Below are 18,907 nucleotides of genomic sequence, written 5' to 3'. Positions count from 1 at the left end.
CATCCTTGGCTGGGGAAAAAGATCCCATATGCTGAGTGGCAAAAAAAAAAAAAAAAAAAAAAATTGACCATAATTTTGATACTTAATCAAATCAATTTTTAAGTCATTATCTGTGTACATTTTTTTTTTTGTTTCTGTGCTATTGCAGAGCTTTGTATCTTACGTTTTCTTTTAAACAGTATTTAGTGTTTTTTGTTATGATTGGTATTATTGATCTCTTAGAGCCAACCACTGTAAAAAGTCTGGTATGTGTCTTCTATGTATGTCTATGATCTTACAGTCACACAAAAACACGAAAAGTTAAGATTTTAATTTTTTTAATGGAATTGATGCCACAGTGGATCAAGTAGACAGATAGGACTTTGATTCTTAGTGTGTGCATAATACTACGTTGCCCTTTTAAAGTCTTCTTTTAATTTTAAATTCTGTTTCTGTGATTTGAGTTAAATGAAATGGCACAGCCGCTTAACACTTAACGTGTGATTTGGATTTTGGAGTATTTGAAGTCATGGAATCAGTTTCTTGTTGGGTAGGGGTATATTTATTCTGCTCTGCAAAAAGCCCTGGTAGGTTCCAAAGGCTATGAAATACAAGGTCCTCTCTCCCCACCTGTAAAGTGTATACTGTCTGCTACTAACAGGAAGTCTGGGCAGGGGCCAGAACAGATACATCAATGTTTATGCCTCTCAAATTGTCTGTCATCCATGCATTTTGATAGGTCTGCCATTCAAGTACAGCTGTCTAAGTTCACCTGAGACCAAGCTGAAGTAATGTCTCTTTCTGTTAAAAACCATTCAGAAGCCTTCCAGAACAGCTGACATAGCTGAATTTGGAGTGAGGTTGTCTCTGTTTTGATCTTGACTGCCATTGCCTGGGTGTGTGACCTTGGCAAGTCACATCACTTCTCTCGATTTTCAGTTCCATCAGCAGAATAGAGGGTTTGGTCTGGATAAGTTTTCAGAGCTTTTCTTGATTCAGGTGTGTTTTGATTTTTATGATTTCCTTTCTGTCTGTGCTTAGCCAAACTCCAAGGACAGGAGGATGAAACTTTACCAACTAAGGAAGCTCTGATTTTACTTCTTATTTAGTTAAGTCTCAGAACAGTGAGGGATGATACTTGAGCTAAATAAAGCACCCATAAATAAAAATAGTTGTTACCCTGATTGTCAGCTGAGGCTCTTTCTAAGGTTTGTGCCACAGTTGAAGGTAAGTCTGGAGTGGGACCCAAGGGCTGGGAGGGCAGGTAGAATTTGAACCATGTTTTCCAGAAGAACTGAATAATCCCAGAAGTTGGGGTAAGAATATCCTTTATTCCCCAAACATTTCTTTTCTCCGTCAGGTCCTGAGACTTGAACCCTCTTCGGAGTGTGTGCTTCTGCTCTTTTGTGATGCCCCAGCATACACTATGCTGGGGACGTCACACCAGTCATGGAACCTGCACGGGAGTCAGGAGGCAGCCTGTAGGGCAAGGTAAGTGCGCTGGTTTGTTTTGTAGCTATGTTGTGTGGCTTTGTGAAATGTTAAATATATGCATTTATGCCCTTTGGGATATAAAGTGCCATTTCATCATTATATCCCAAGAAGCATAATAATTTTAATTGTGCAAAACCGCACAATATAGTTAAAAAATACAACCAAAAGCACAACCCTTCTGCATATTTTTAAAGGCTGATTGCATCTTCCTGAAAGGTTCCATGGCTGGTGTCTCATCTCTTGCATAGTGTTTGTTGATCCCATCAGGGCAGCCCACCACAGCACCTCAGAAATGGGGAGCAGTGAGTTTTCCTGTGATTTTTGTGCTGAGTGCCTCCTCTAAGTGTATTTGGCATGGAAACTAGATGTGACAATTCTTTTTGCAGGACGCCTTTAACCTTAGCTTTGATGGCTGCAGAGTGTGTGTGTTTGATAAAACAAGAGAATGAATGGTGGCTCTTTGGGCTGATTTGCCTCCTAGTACTTAGGACATGAGACTATTCACCCTCCATCCTTCTGCTTAGGGGGTGCAGGACAGTCTGTGTGGGTGTGTTCATGAACATCTGGCCACAGAATGGTATGGTATGAAACTGATTTATTGACGTGTGAATCATAGCTGACACGGCTTTCTGAATTGTGGAAAAAACAGATTCATCGAACAGGCCACATCGGACAGTGTTCACCCGAGCCATCGAGGCATGCGATCTCCACTGGCAGGATAGCCACTTGCAGCACATTATCAGCAGTGACCTATACACCAACTACTGTTACCATGACGACACTGAAAACTCCCTCTTTGACTCCCGCGGGTGGCCCCTCTGGCATGGTAAGTGGCCAAACCGGAAAGACATTTCCATGACTTACTTCTTTGTGTAGTTTCTATAGCATTACTGGAGTGGGAGGTGGAGAGTTGAGGGATTCAATGGGAGATGGATGAATGCTTGGCAATAGGAGTTTTTCATTCAAATCCAAGTTTAGAAATGGTTTCTTGTGTCTTTTTAATAGTATTTTGGGGGAAACATCTTACTATTAAATCCTATTTTTATAGATATATCTGATAATGGCAACTTTCCCCCCTTAACTTTCTGTTTTAGAACATGTTCCTACAGCCTGTGCGCGAGTGGATGCGTTACGTTCTCATGGGTACCCCAGAGAAGCACTGAGACTAGCAATAGCTATTGTTAACACATTAAGACGACAGCAACAGAAGCAGTTGGAAATGTTCCGAACTCAGAAAAAAGGTGAATGTGTGAAGGAGTTTGTTTCCATTGGAATGGGATTCTTGGTGATGATGTCACTAGGTTTTATATTCTTTGGGGGAGAGAGAGCTTTTACAATTAGAGCCATGGAGATGGCTTCACTTACCACTCTTTTGAAATGTTTAATAGCTAGCTAATCTGTGACAAATTTTAGGCATTTTCCCTCTCTGGTTGAATGTTGTGAAATGTAAGTTTTTGTTTTTTTTTTTAAGTTTCTTAGTTTCCTAAGTTAATTTTTTAAGGGGGAAGTTTTTTTGTTTTTTAACTGTTTGAGTTATGTAGTATGTCTGAATTACCTAAAATGCAAGTTAACCAGATATATTTCATTCTGTGAAGAAACATTTTAATTGTGACAATAAGGGCTCCAGTGGTAGACTGCCTATGTTTGAATTCTGGCAAGAGGTCCCGGCTGGAGACCTTAGGCATTGACTTGACCTTATCTGTGGATTGGGGCTCAATTGAGGGCTTGTCTCCTGGAGTTGAAAGATTAAACTAGTTATTTCCTATTGAGTGCTGAAAGCAGGCCTCACATAATATAAAAGCACTGTAAAACATTTTAATTGTAATAACTTGTACATCAGGACATGATGTGTATTTAAAGTGACCAAATAGAACTTCTAGATTTTTTTTTAGATTCTGTAAATAACCTTTGATGAGTTATCAACTGGCAGAACATATTTAACTCCTCTTTGTCTCAGCTTATTAATCTTTTAAATTTTAAATAAACATTACTTAGTAATAATAATAGCAACAGAGTTATATTACATGCATAAGGCCCTGATCAGAAGAAAGAAATATGTATGCTTTCTCTGTTTCTTTTTCTTTTGTACGTGTAGATCTTTTTTATTTTTCTTTGGTATGATTGTTTTGTTTTTACTCTGGAATTTTATATCTTAGTCAGAGAGAAGTAGTTTTAGTTGTGATTTTTTTTTGGCTTATATTTTTATTTTATTCCTTGGGCAATTATACACACATATAGGGTATAGCTGAAAATTATCAAAAGTTGAAGTGGGCTGGAGATGAGACTGTTGTAATATTTTATATCCCCTATTTTATAAGTATTAAAAATGTTAACTAACAATCATTTTTTGATGAAAGAAAGTTCCAAAGTTACCACATGAACCAAAAAAGGGGGAGCTCAGGTGGGACTGGAATGTGATATCCCTGAAAGTTATTACTTTGTCCAGTTCTTCATGTTCATCATATCATCACTGGTTACCAGATATATTTGCAGAATATGTTGCTTGGCCCTTTGCAAAATTTTTCTGAAATCTCTCCCTTCACCTAAACACATACAATATATGGCCAAGAGGCATTTACTTCTGAAAAGCAGAAAGGATGAAAATAGGCTAAGAGAGAATGAAGTTATTATACTGCAACAGGAAAGCTTGCTCTTGATGATCATTGGAATTTTGAAACTTTACTGCTCTATACTAAAAAGTGTTTTTAAAATGAGTTTAACTTAAATGTTACAATATCTAAGAAATACAAAATGTAAAAATGTTAGTTCATGTAGATTAACTTGAAACACATGTGAAGGTATTAATAGCTGCCTTTGAGGTCTCAGACTCATTTCTGTTTTATCCTTTACGTAATGAAAATTTTAAATTCAGACTATTCTTTACTAGTACTACATATCTATATATCTTTCCCTACTTTATTTTTGTTTGTCCATATTCAAAGAATAGGTGTTTTTGTACTGTTATAATTCCAAATTGCTGTAGCAGTTATTTCTTATGGGGCCAAGATTAGTAAATAAAATATCTTATACATTTTCAATAATATTTGGCATATGTCAACTTTTTAAAAAAATGATATAATTGACATACAACATTAGTTTCAGGTATACAACATAATGATTCCCTATTTATATATGTTTTTAAATGATTGCCACAGTAAGTCTAATACACACATACACACATATATGTATTTGTGTGTGTGTGTGTATATAGAGAAAAAGAGAGAGAGACAGACAGACAGACTTGTTGCTAAGAGTAATGCTCATGTTTCTGTTTTCATCCTGGTTGTGTATATTAAAAGCCAGTGACAGAAATTGAAGGGAAAGACCCTTCCAAGGAATCTAGTACTCAGTTTCCATAAATTATAATACATTGTGCCAGGCCATGCTTTATTTTTATGTACTAATAGTTGGTAGTCCAAAACAGAAGACTTCTAAAGGAGTATTGAACTTGTGGAATAGCTCTTTAGCTATTTACAAACCAATATTTTTCTGGTTTATTTTATATAATATGTAGTTTTTATTGTACTTTCCTTCAAGAACAAACTACTACTATTTATTATTTTAGTAAATACTTACATGTAAAGTACTGCATTGTTTACAATAATGGGATATATCCTAAAGTATTTGCAGCTTTTTTCTCAGCACTCTAACTTGAGAGTTTTAAAGTTCTAACATTCTGTGAAGAAAATGAAAAGGATACATTCCATCCAAATTATATGTTATCTTCTGTTGTAGTTCCCCTTTGTGGAAAAGTTTCTCTCTTAAATGGCTTACATATCCATGATAAGGAAGACTCTTATAAGGTGATAGGGGAGTTCAAGTCTGACCCAGAGTATAGCTGCTGTTTAGACTCTATTTTAGGTGACTCAGTGAGCCTGGACTCTAAGAATATCTTCTTAATAAAGTTGTAGTTAGCCAATGATAATTCCAGGGGGAATTCTTAGTTCCCTTTAAAGCCACTCCTAGGAGGTGAGGAGAGTTGTCCTTAGCTTCTCAGGTGAAAAATTGGAATTCATTTTTCCTCATACATTATAATTTAATAGTGTAAACAATAATGTCAACCTAGTATCCTGGACACATGAATTAAACAGATCACCAGCCCAGGTTGGATGCATGAGACAATTGATCAGGGCTGGTGCACTGGGAAGACCCAGAGGGATGGGATAGAGAGGGAGGTGGGAGGGGGGATCGGGATGGGGAACACATCTAAATCCATGGCTGATTCATGTCAATGTATGGCAAAAACCACTACAACATTGTAAAGTAATTAGCCTCCAACTAATAAAAATAAATGAAAAAAAAATTTTTTAATATAAATAAATAAATAGATGTTTGAGAGCTTTCCTGGGAAGTTAACACCATTTATGTTGATTCACAGATGACCCTTTAGAACTTAAAATAGTTCACAAGTTGGGGTTTTACGAAACCTTGTTTTTTTGTTTTTTCATTTATTTTTATTAGTTGGAGGCTAATTACTTTACAATATTGCCTTGTTTTTTAATTAAAGAGGAATTTTGAATTGAATGTAGTAGTAATTTGTGAGGGTGCTGCTATTAAACGGTAAAGCCTTTCTTTCCTCTACTTCTCTCCATATCTCAATTCTCTTTTCTTACACAGAGCTACCCCATAAAAGTATAACCTCAATAACCAATCTGGAGGGCTGGGTTGGACACCCCTTGGACCCCGTGGGCACACTTTTCAGCAGCCTTATGGAAGCCTGCCGCACTGACGACGAAACCTTCCCTGTGTTCTCAGATTTTACAGGTAACAATAAAACATAAAAATAAAACAATAAAAACATTGACGTTTGTCTCATGTGCTTCCCCCCTCTAAACCCTGAATGGCGCTCGTCACTGGTCATTGTTCTTCACTGTTTCTTTTATGAATCCATGTAGTTAACAGGACCAGCAGTTAGCAGGAAATGGTACTCCCACTTTTTAGGCAGACTTCTCAAACTGGGAAAAGTCTTGGAGTTGACAGTTGGCAGCATGTATCAAGAACCTAAAAATATTCATTCCCTTCTAATCAGTGATTGTACATCTAAGAATTTATCTGTGTTTCTTACTATTTTCCAGCATAAAGATATAAAATAAGGATGTACATCATATGGCAGGGAAGAAGGTTTGTACCTTTGCTGCTCCCATGACTGGATTAGCTTGGAGAGTTAATTATCTAGCCTGTGGTGGTTGCCCTCATGGACTTTGGTGACCCAAACTCTGTCAGGCGGGTGAGGGTATGACTCTGAATCCACTTTCCTTGGGAGTTTGACAGTTGAAGTTTGTTAAGAATTTCTAAATAGAAACACCTTAACAGTGATAATATGATGTTCAAAGAATCATTCTCTTTCAACAACTGATGACTCTGATAACAAAAAGGACCATGAAATTGAGTTACATACATGTTGTGTTCTCTACTGTTCTTATTATAAATTACAACATTGCTGTAAAAGTATGAAAATTTTTTCAATTCTAGACTTTAAAAAATTGGTAACTATTACAGTCATCATGTAACTTTACTCTTGGTCAATTAAAGATTTGTTTACTGTTAAGTATTCTTAGTATCTCTTCTTAGATTTATGGTTCTCTTTGGTGATTCCTTTTTAATGAGAGAAAAATATTTGTACTATGCTTTCCCCCAGAACATACACATATAGTCAACTGATGGTCATTTTTTAAAAGATATTGGAAAACTATATACTTTATCCTAAGAAACATGGTTTTCCAGCTTTCTTGGAGCTAAGTCAATAATTTGTTTAAGAGTTCTGGGTAAAATATTAATAGATTGTGCCTGTCAGAGCATCTGCACAAGTGGTTTCTGAAGTCTGATTTCTTCTGTGACAGAGAATATGGGACAGTGCAAGTCTCTGGAATACCAGCATCTACCTGCACACAAATTCCTAGAAGAAGGAGAATCCTACCTAACGCTGGCCGTGGAAGTAGCCCTAATAGGGCTGGGACAGCAGCGGGTCATGCCCGATGGGCTGTACACCCAGGAGAAGGTCTGCCGCAACGAGGAACAGCTCATCTCCAAGCTTCAGGAGGTTGAACTGGATGACACACTGGTGAAAATTTTTCGCAAGCAAGCAGTCTTCCTGTTAGAAGGTAACTGGTGACTCTCCACTCGGTTAGCCTCTTTTGTTCAGGCCTGCCGCTGCCTTATGTTGGGAATACTGCTTGAGTACATTTAATACAGTTGTTACCCTGATTGGCATGGTCACCGAGTGTCATAGGCACGTTCATTTTCCAAAAAGTAGTATCACTTAATAAAAAAGTACAGATGGTTAGATGTTTATTATTTATTAGGTGGTCATGTAAGAAATGAGCCTGCTAGAAGTGAGCCCTATTTGAATGTCACAAGCTTTAAATCGGACCGTTTTTATTTAGACTGTTGTTCTTGAGATAAATGTAAATTTGATATTTAGTGAATTATTGCTGGTAGCCATATTCCTTTATGGCTGGTAGCCATATTCCTTTGATCAATTAAGTAATAAAATGGAAGTTGGTTGGCATTCCTCCAAACTGTTGGCTGTTACATAACTTCTGGATTTTGAACATGTCATTTGCACATGCTGATAAAGGACCAACAACTGCAGAAGTGAATTTTCACTGTGCTAATTATTTCAGAAAATTCATTAGGTGTAGATGCATCAAGGTAAAAGTTTCATAGAATCTCTAAGGCAAAGTCAAGTTTTCTTCTTTCTGTAAGGTCAAGAGAAAAGTGAAAATGTTAGTTGCTCAGTCGTGTCCAACTTTTTGTGGCCCTATGGACTGTAGCCCGCCAGGCTCCTCTGTCCATGGAATTCTCCAGGCAAGAATACTGGAATGGGTAGCCATCCCTTTCTCCCGGGATCTTCCCGAACCAGGGATCAAATCCCAGTCTCCTGCATTGCAAGCAGATTCTTTACCGTCTGAGCCAAACAGACAAATCCCCAAATTTTGACTGATTTTTTTTTTTTAATGTTTTTTCCTTGTCAAGAATAACTGTAATTAATGTGGTAGCCTGATCTTCTACTGGAGAAGGAAATGGCAACCCACTCCAGTATTCTTGCCTGGAGAATCCCATGGACTGAGCAGCCTGGCGGGCTACAATCCATGGGGTCACACAGAGTCAGACAAGACTGAGGCAACTTAGCATTAGCAATTTTTACACAGATTTGGGAGATGTCAGAATTTTTTAATTGCTTCTATCTCTCAAGTACATGTGTGTTATTTTTGTGGGATTCTCTGTGATTGATAAGCTCATAGAATATGGTTTATTTGTCTTGTATTTGGAATGACTACTTAGGGAAGGGATTTAGAGAAAATAGCATTTCAAAACCTCTCTTATATTTCCAAAGCTAAAGATCTAGTTGACAAAATTTCTTTTCATTAAATACATTTTACATTTATACGTTTTAGAAGTGCATCTTAAAAGGAAAAATGTTCTTCTGAATAACATGCTTAATTTTGGTAAAAATTCCTATTTTGAAGCACTCTTCTCACGTTTTTTTTTTTTTTCTCCAAAAGATAAAAGCCTTTCTTGACAAATTTCAAATGATCTTGATCCTTTCATTACTGTTTTAGTTTCCTGTCATATATTTCCTTTTGATATAAGCAATGTCATTAGCCACAAAGTTTTTTTTATGCTGGCTCTTAGTAACTTGGTAAACTGCCTTCTGATTTTCATTATCCTGAAGGAATAGAAGAGGATGTATGCTTTTCAGAGTTGATAGTATCTGATACCTGTTCATCACTTACTTACTGTCTTCATGTTCATTACTTATGAATATTTTTAACTTTGTTTTACTCTTTGACTAGTCCATACTTTCTTGTTAAACTCTTTACTTAGAACTTTGCCTGATGAGGAGTGCTGATGACTTCTCCCAGCCTCCTCTCCTTTCCCAGCCTTGCTCAGCCCACAGAGAGTGGGTGGTGCAGGACAGGAAGAAGTCCAAGGGGAAGCCAAGGGACCATTTCTATAAACTCCAAAAGATAAGTGCTCCATGATAGAATCAGCTGCACTGGGCACCAAGTTCTTCATGCATTTATATTCAGTGAATTTCAGGGGCAAATCAGTTAGCTACTCAAGTATCTGAAAAAGAGGAAGCAGTAACCCTGTATTGTTGCTGAGTGTTGGTCACTTCTGGACATACTGTGGGCATATTGGATCTGTGGGAATGTTGGAAAAACACTTCTGGGGAACTTAGATTCCAAATTTCAGTTTTTCACTTTTCAGTACACTGGAGCTCAGGGATTACACTGACTATTCATTGACAAATAATTCTGTGATACCTGACTGAATGTTTTGCTTGTTGGGAAGTGCTGTTATATTGATTATGCATCCTGGCTTTCCCTGCGTAGTACAGAAAGGGACCTGGATGGTTTAAGGGAAATGCTGAAAGGAAAGGGAGGAGAGTTGAAGAAGAAAAATAGATGCTTGCTATAATTAGTCCTTAATAAAGTAGAGTTAATGTCTCACTCTGCTCAAGCTGCCATAAAAAAATACTACAGGTTAGATGCTTAAACAACAGAAGTTTGTTTCTCACAGTTCTGGAGTTTGAAACGTCCAGGGTCAAGGTGCTAGCTAATTTAGTTTCTGGTGAGGGCCGTCCTCCGGCCTTGCACATGGCTGCCTTCTCTCTGAGTTCTCACAAGGCAGAGACAGAGCATACACTCTGTCTCTTCTTATGGGACACTAATTCTGTTGGACCAGGTCAGGGCCCCTATGACCTCATTTAACCTTAATTACTTCCATAAAGGCCCAATCTTCAAATACAGTCACCTTGGGAGTTAGGGCTTTAACATAGGAATTTGAGAGGAGGGCTATAATAGTAACAAATAATTTGGCCTCATATGAACTAAAGGTAAAAACTATAATGCTGTGTCAACTTTTTACTAATATCAAATCACTAAAACATTTTTAAATATCTTTAGTTTGTCTTGGTAAAAAAGTAGTCTACATGACTTTTAAAGTACTTAAATAAGGAATAGTTCAAAACTGCTAATCAAAGAATGAAACAATGACATTTAAAAACAACTTCTGTTAATTTAAAGTAATCTAAAATATATCATGCTCTTACCAGAGTGCCCAGTTCAATAACTCCTCTCACTTTCTTCTAAACTACATTTCTTGCATTCTAAACCCTTCACCAGACTAAGTTTTCTCATGGAAATCAAATGTGTTATGTCCTTTGAGCAGTAGTGTGATGGTTCATAATTCTAGAGTCATGAAACCGATGTTACCCAAAGGTGACATGGAAACTAATTTACAAAACACTTTACAGTAACTAGACCTCAGAGTACCTAAGCGGAAAGTAGTTGAACTAACCACTGTGGTTTCCTTTCAAAATTTGTTTTAAAAGTTGGTATTGCCCTTCGTAAGGTAGCATTTAAAGAGCACAAAGGGGAAGTCAGCTCTGCCACAATGCCTGTCGTAATTTCTGAGAAATGAATTTTGATAGCTTCAATATAAGTTTGCTTTTGAAATTGATCTTTTGAAGCCCAAATAGTGGCAGACTCAGTTACTTTTTTTCTTTTGCCTACGGTGAGTATTATTCTATTTTTTATTATTAATCACTTTCTGAGAATTAACATCTATTTCTCCTTATTAAAAGCAGCAATACTTAAAAGTCTTTGCATTGGAATTGGTGGTTCAGAATCTCCATCCCTCCCCCTGAAGCAGAGCACTCTTTTCTGGAAACCTGGCTTAACTGTGCCCCTACAGCTGAGTCTGGGGCAGGTTCTAAACTGAAGCCGTAGAGTCACCTGTGTATTTGAAAATCTGGATGCTTAGATATCACACATTGAGAGAGGGTCTGTCTTAAGTTCCTTATTTCCTAAAGCGGTTGTGATGTGGAAAAGCTCTGCCCCATAGTTGTGTGATTCTCCTTTCAGCTGTGCTGCCGGGAGTTGTTCCTGAAGTGAATTTGATGGCATATACTCTACCCTGTAGCATCATTTTTGACTTAAGAATTGTATTCATTTCAATCATGTCACTTAGGTTATATTCTTCACTAGATTAACACTGTTTATAACTTTACATAAGAAATTTATACTTTACAAGAAGTCTTAGTTCCTTGTTTAAGAATGTAAAATGTGTATGCTCTCTTCCTACAGCCGGTCCGTATAGTGGTTTGGGCGAAATAATCCATCGGGAGAGTGTTCCAATGCACACATTTGCCAAGTATCTCTTCACCTCTCTCCTACCTCATGATGCTGAACTGGCATACAAAATTGCACTGAGAGCAATGCGGTACGTATTCCGCCCCGTGGGCAGGGGCGGTCTGAATCCCCACCGGGAAAGTCTGCTGTTAACTGACTTCCGGCTCATCCGTGCTTCTTGTAGGCAGCACAAGTCTGAAGCAGCTGTTGGTGCTTCTTGAGTTGTGGTGGTGGTCGTTTGTTGCCTCCTTTGGCTTTTGTTTTAAAGTAAGGGAAGGAGGGCATTTTTGCTGGCTGTCACACTCACGTTCATGGTGGCTTTGTCCTACTTTGTCTTGAAGCTAGAATTTGAGACTAGGGAACAATTTCAGGTCAGGTTTAGTCACAAGGCCGCAACAGTTGAAACCTTCCTAAATAACTCATTCTTTTGAAAAAAATTAGATTTTTGCAACAGTGGTAAATAGTACATACACTTGGCTGAATGTAACAATTGAGGGAGCCCCTCACACCTGCTGCAATTATACATTCCCATCAGCAGTGCAGGAAAGCCATCTTGGCACTGAAGCACTTTTGTGCTCACCGGGAGAATGAGAGAAGATGGGAGCTCTGTCTAGCGTGGACGGCACCGCAGTTCAGGGGTCTTCTGGGATTTGCTTGCCTCAGCTTTGTCTCCATCCCCCTCAGTCCCTTTTTCAGTGATAATAGTTAGAACACATTGTCCTCTGCCGCTGACTTTTCTGTTTTCTCCTCCTTTATAAAGTCATTTCACAAAGCAATTATTTTCATCATGAATTTGTGCTAGCTGAATATTTTTTAATGCATTCAAGATTACGTTTTTCAATCTTATATATAGCCTTTTAAACTTTAAGGACCTGAAAGAAATAATCTACTTTCTTAAAACATGAGCTTTTTCCTTTTGTCTTTTCTTTTTTTAAATCAACACACTTGTTAAAGTCCTGATTAGACCCTGTTATTGCCACCTAAAGACACACCTCCAACTTGAGATGTTGGAAAATAGTTTGATTCCACAGAAACTTTTTAGCCAGTGTAGTGGATTCAAAAACAGTGCCTTTCCTGTGTAACTTACAAATCACAGGAGGCCTTCTTCTATGCAGCAGTAGAGTGTGTATTCATGATTGTGTTTTCATGTACCTATATGTCATTCTGTATGGAGGCTGATATCTTCTAATTTGACACGCTTTCCTTGGCAACATGAAATCTCATTAACGTATCAGAAAAACCTTAAAAGTTCTAGTGTCTATCTTTTAACTATCAAAAAAATTAATAACTAACATAAGCAAAAGTCCCCCACCAAATTACTTTATACCACTTGGTTTGTATTCTAGAGCACAATTTTTTAAGTATGTTCCTATTCCCATTTTTGGAAGCTGAAATGGAAGTTGTCAGATGAAGACAGGTGCTCTGCTCTGTACTAAGATTTGTGCTTCTGTGCAAAGGGAAGAATGCTAATGTTGTGATCCACCAGATGCTATTGCCTCAAATCCTGTAAAGTGTAAAACAGCGTAAGGTTTCTCTGGTTCTGGCTTATGTGAACGTATCTATCAGGAGGAGAGAGGCTTACTTTACAGAAACTCATCTATGTCTGCCCTCAGTGGCTGCCAAGGCAGAATGTTCATGGGGAATTTTAGCAGGGCACAGGGGAATTGTTACCACCTCTTCTCTTCCACCTGCCACATGCCCTCAGCCAAAGGCTGCTGTGGGAGGGAGGTGGTATGAACTATTATTAGAGCATCTCTAGTATGCTAGGAGTGAATGTTCTTCTGGATGGATTCTGATACTGTTTCCAGCCTCTGGGAACAGCCAGGGGAACAGGAAGGAAAAGAGACCTGTAGCTTACTTGCTTCTTAGTCTTTTTAGAAAGAGAGGGGAAGTGCTGAAGAAAGGTGCTTTCACAGTCATTTTCCCATCTTTCCAGGAATGTTGACTAGTTTCCTCTACAGGAGGAAAGATCTGGAAAGATCTTTCTGTGAATATAAAGATATCCCAGATTTTTTAAAAGCTAACGAGCAACCCCACCAAAATTCCTACTACTAAATTGCCACCGTCTAATGCTAACATCTCTGTGTCCCTACATAAAAGGAAAAGGGAGGGAGGCATTTGACCTATCAGAGCAGTAACTGCTGTTGGGCGGGGCCCCAAGCCCAGCATCACACCCTGAGCCCACCGACCTCTCCTGGCCCCCAGCTCTTACTCCACGGTCCGTGACACTGGTATACTTGAGTGAAGGTCAGTATTTTTGATGATTGTAAAAAAAAACTACTGCAGTTACAGCTACTCTGCTAATCTCTTTGGTGCTTGTATTTGGAAGAGACCACTAAGCATGTGCTTTGTTTCAGTAGGTGTTCTTTATAAGTCAACATTCTTAAAGATAGATTGATTAAAATAAGAAGTGGTGCTGAATTTGTGTAAGACTGTCAAGGGACAAATACTCAGATCATTTGCACTCATCATCTGTAATGTGATTGATAGAACATTTTCTAACTAAAGTATAAGGAACTATTTCTGCAGAAAGTATGAATATATGGAAAGGAAGTCATTTTTGTTTTGCTTTACCTCTCATTTTAGTAAGTTAAACTTATTCCTCTCAACTATACAGTGATCCCTTTATCATCTCAGTCTTAAATATCCACTTCACTATCAGTTTCTTTTGATTTTTATTTTTTAGTGAGTTATAAGGTCCAGAAATTTTACAGTAGGTAAGCACTAAGACTTGTGTTTCAAACCTCTCTGTTGTTACATATCTTCATTTCCTTGAATATTGCCATTTTCTGAATGATGCTAAAGAAAGGAAACCTCTTAGGTTTAGGTAGTGAGCCATTAATGAGGTAACTTTAGCATCCGGGCAGCAGAGCATAGCTGTACCAGCTCTCCCCTCACCGAGGACCTGAGCAGTCTCTCCCAGCGTCTCCCCTCTCCTCTGGCTTCCGGCCAGTCCCTGTGGCCCAGGTGATGGACAGGTGGTAACTAAGCGCTGCCTGCCTTGTCTTATCATTACAGGTTGCTAGTATTGGAATCTGCTGCTCCAACGGGAGACCTCACCCGCCCACACCACATTGCATCAGTTGTTCCCAACCGATACCCTCGGTGGTTCACTCTAAGCCACATAGAATCCCAGCAGTGTGAGCTGGCATCCACTATGCTAACTGCAGCCAAAGGTACTGGGTCGTCCTGAGGTCTTGTGATTATTTCATGAATTTGCCTCTTTAAGGGTCATGTTTTCCATCAGATTCTCAGTGGTGGAGCTTATGTTGTAAAGGAGTCTTTTCTTTAGATGTTAGCTTAGGAAGCAAAACAGGTGCTACTCATTTGAACCAGCATTTTCCTCATTTAACTGCATCGTTAAACTTGCTCCTGGCAGGGTTCGGGTTTAGTCACCATGCCATGTAAATGGTGGGTGAGCTCCAGAAGCAGATTAAAAAGTTGGGTTCCATTTTTTTCTCCCTGAAATATTCACCAGAAATACATCAGTAGGAACCTGAGAGAACTATTTGCTCTCTCTCATTGGTTCTGGCTCACACGTGCTTTTCGTCACTGAGGGTGTGTCTCAGTGCATCTTTTTGAAGCTGGGATTCAGATATTGCAGTGACCTTGGGATAGTTGTGCCATCTGTGAACATTACATGTAAATTAATGTGTGCGTTGTGTTCTGTTCCTTTTTCAACTCCCTTTGGGGGTGTGTGTGTGGTTTTTTGTTTGTTTTGCTCTGCCTTGATTCTGTTTCCCCTTGTTCATTGCAGGTGATGTTCGGAGGCTGGAAACAGTATTAGAATCCATCCAGAAAAACATTCACTCCTCATCCCACATCTTCAAGCTTGCCCAGGACGCATTTAAAATAGCAACTCTCATGGACAGTTTGCCAGACATCACTCTTTTGAAAGTGTCTCTGGAGCTGGGCCTGCAGGTACGTGACTATGGTCCTTCCTGGGGTGGGTGCCAAGGGCTGCTAATAAAGCATCATCCTCAGACTGTGTGCTTGGTTGGGTGTTCCAGTGCAGGCCCCTGACTCTGTGGTGCACGGGTCTGCGAGACCTCAGGAGAGCACTGCGCTTCACAGACGTAGTCGTGCCCAGCTGAGCCACACTGCAGCTGCACGTGTAGCACTGTGCAGTTTAGAAGCCCTGCTGGTGTCTTTCAACAAAAAAAATCATCTTCTGTATTAGACCCTTAACCTCACTGTTTCTCCTTTAATGAATGAAGAAGAGTTATTCCTGTACATGACTTAAGCTCTCGTGTATAATAAAGATTCAGTTGTTAGGATTCTATTTTTAGAGGAAGTATGGATACTTATTGATGTTCTTGCATTTTCATAACAGAGGGACCGTTCTGTCTCCTTTTTATAACCCTGAGAAATTTAGGTAAAGGAGGAGGGATTGGGTCTGGTTTCTGCTTCAGCAGGCATGCTTAGACATGTTATCAAGGACACTTTGAGTTGGTTATTCAAGTAGATGTTGCTTCCTTATAGTATCTGAAAAGATTACTGTATAAATCAGAAACTGAAAAGTTCATGTTTCTACTTTTCTCAGGGAATCCCTATTAACATTTGTGTTTTTCCCTCCATAAAAAGCAGTGAAAGAAATTGCCACCTTCTAATTTTCTAAAGTATGGGGATTAGAATGCCCCAGTTAGATGATTCATACAGTTTTCTAGTTATGGCTTCTCCTTACAGTGATTAATAAGGTTAAAGAATTAGATTACAGGAAAATGCCCATGCCATATATACAGTACTCTACAAGTAGAGGGCATGGGAAATTATACTTAAAGCTATATGGTGACATTTTAGAAGTTTCTTTTTAAAAATAACTTCATATTGTTTGGCTTATTTTTGTTATCATTTGCCTCAGAGATATGATGCAGAAAGAGCCATTAACATGAGCTTTCTGGTTATTTGGAATCCTGGCAGATTATTTTGGTAAATGGCAGATTACTAGGAGCTTGCTCCCTGCCTCATTCTTCCTGGGACCCAGGAAGGAATCCCATAGACCTTTCCAGGAGAGTGTTACATTCCTAGAGGTTCTCAATCTTAAAAAATTAGGGAAGCAGGAAGATATGGTTGATTTTATCTAGGAATCTATTAGAAAGTAAAAAACAAAATTAGATTGCTAATGATGCCAAAGGTGATTTCCTTCTATAGTCTTGTGCTTATCTTCTTAATCACCAGGAAGGAACAACCAGAGGTTGAAGAAATAACTAAAACAATTATTTTTTTTTAATGGAGGGTTCCCAGTCAGAATTAATTCATGAGGTGGCTCAGAGATTCAGAAGCATGGAATGTTAAGGATGGGGAGGAGGAGAGAGCCTGGGCCATGTTTAATGTGCCAGTCCAGCCACATTAAACATGGCCCATGAGCTTTGCAGAGGAGAAAAGTGGTTGGTTGAGTGGCTTGCCCAGGATGCTACATCTAGCCAGTCGGCCTACCAGTAGAACACAACCTCCTGCCTCCCAGGCTGGGACGAGACCAGCGAGGGAAGCTGTAGACAAATCCAAGTTCATTTGCAGAGCTTTGCTCCAAATAAGGCTCTCCATCTTCCTGGTAGTAGGGAGTGTGCCTAGTATTAATAATTTATACCTGGGGTGAACTGTTTTCTTTTTCATTGACTTGGTATAACCTTCCAAAGCATTCTATTATCCTGTCTTTATAGGTTATGCGAATGACACTGTCAACCTTAAATTGGCGGCGACGGGAGATGGTGAGGTGGCTGGTAACGTGCGCTACTGAAGTGGGTAGGTAAAATCAGGAAGGGTAGCTTCCCCAGGTGCCTTGTGGTCAGGTTCAATTTGTCATTTCCAGATACATACAAGAACATTTTCACTCTTTTACTTTGACGTCTCCAAGGCTCCTGCCCCTTCCAGCAACCTACAGGGACTCCCTTCCCCCAACCCTCACCTTCCACCTCCAGTTATACCCACTTGCATCGTTCCTGTCACATTTGTGGGGCTCCAGTGTCTTGCCTGGAAAATCCCATGGACAGAGGAGCCTCGTAGGCTGTGGTCCATGGGGTCGCTAAGAGTCCGACACGACTCAGCGACTTCACTTTCACTTTTCACTTTCATGCATTGGAGGAGGAAATGGCAACCCACTCCAGTGTTCTTGCCTCGAGAATCCCAGGGACGGGAGAGCCTGGTGGGCTGCCGTCTATGGGGTCGCACAGAGTCGGACACGACTGAAGTGACTTAGCAGCAGCAGCAGTGTCTTAATCTAAAATGGAATAGGCCAGGGAGTAAACCCTTTTTATTCAGTTGTTCTGTCACACTTAAGGTGCCTTTGGTAGCTTCTTGTGATAATCAAATTTACAGTTTTCATATTCCAGAAATGGAATGAATATGAAACTTTTGTAGGAGGGAAACCATCTTTGAAAATACCTTCAGACTGTGGGTTAGGGGTTCATGGCACTTTAATGAAAATAATATAAAGCTATCTAGTTGCTCTGAGTTTTTCCTTCATCATCTGAGGGCATTTCTCAAGGTACCCAGCAGAGAAGTGACCACTGGGTGTGGTTTAGGTGAGCTTTCAGATGTATGAGAATTTTTAGGAGCCACAAGAAGATCTGGGCTGCACATAGGTACAGTTTGTGAAACCCTTCAGCCTACTAGCTCCCCTCTGCAGCAGTGAGTCGGAACTAAAAATCCCAGACATTCCTGGTGAGAATGCCAACACAAACCAAATAGTGGTTGTTTAAAATAAATGTTGGTTAAACAGCCACCATTTTTTCCTGTTTGCATCAGAAAAGGATACACACCTCTTGCTGAGAATACATTGCCAGCTCAGTGTGTATCCAAAGACTGACATAGCAGATACCGGAAAAGCATTTTCCTTGTTGTTTTTCTTTTGTTAATCTATAATGGTATGTTATCTTGGAAAGCAGGAAATTGGTCTCAATATAAAAGTTACATTATCGATGTGATGCTTTAGTGCATTGATATGAAGACAATACCAGTTCAAAAACTGCCACGCCGCTACCCTACCCTGCACCAAGACAGAGGCCTAATTTCTCTTAGATTTGGTGCCTGCTCTTTAAATGGCTCACATTTAGGATTTTCCTACAGCTGAGGCTCATTGATCTGTGTACTTAGAATGGCGGTTAAACCTTGTCATCCATGTCAAACATTTGAGTCATCTGTATGTCTGCTTCTGTTGACTTTTTTCTCTCTGATTACAGGTCACATTTCCTTGCTTCTTTGTGTGTTTAATCATTTTGTATTGTGTGTACTTTAAGCTTGGGCACATACACACACATATCACATAAAGACTCCATATTCTGGTGAGGGTTGTACTT

General features: G+C 39.2%; 1 protein-coding gene across 3 annotated transcripts in view; it reads left to right on the top strand.

Moving 5' to 3' along the window:
- ZSWIM6 (zinc finger SWIM-type containing 6) overlaps nucleotides 1-18,907 on the top strand; it is a 213,104-nt gene that overhangs the window by 191,100 nt on the left and 3,097 nt on the right. For all 3 annotated transcript variants that reach the window (XM_061129726.1, XM_061129728.1, XM_061129727.1), the window contains exons 6-13: nucleotides 2,123-2,299; nucleotides 2,568-2,714; nucleotides 6,091-6,237; nucleotides 7,314-7,574; nucleotides 11,568-11,703; nucleotides 14,631-14,788; nucleotides 15,370-15,533; nucleotides 17,273-17,354. In XM_061129726.1, coding sequence (XP_060985709.1) covers nucleotides 2,123-2,299; nucleotides 2,568-2,714; nucleotides 6,091-6,237; nucleotides 7,314-7,574; nucleotides 11,568-11,703; nucleotides 14,631-14,788; nucleotides 15,370-15,533; nucleotides 17,273-17,354 — 1,272 coding nt within the window. The remainder of the gene's footprint in view (nucleotides 1-2,122; nucleotides 2,300-2,567; nucleotides 2,715-6,090; nucleotides 6,238-7,313; nucleotides 7,575-11,567; nucleotides 11,704-14,630; nucleotides 14,789-15,369; nucleotides 15,534-17,272; nucleotides 17,355-18,907) is intronic.

Source organism: Dama dama, chromosome 25 (genome assembly GCF_033118175.1).
Source record: "Dama dama isolate Ldn47 chromosome 25, ASM3311817v1, whole genome shotgun sequence".
NCBI classification, from domain to species: Eukaryota; Metazoa; Chordata; class Mammalia; order Artiodactyla; family Cervidae; genus Dama; species Dama dama.
Note: the sequence above shows the minus strand (reverse complement) of the source record. Positions and strands in the feature narration are given on the sequence as shown.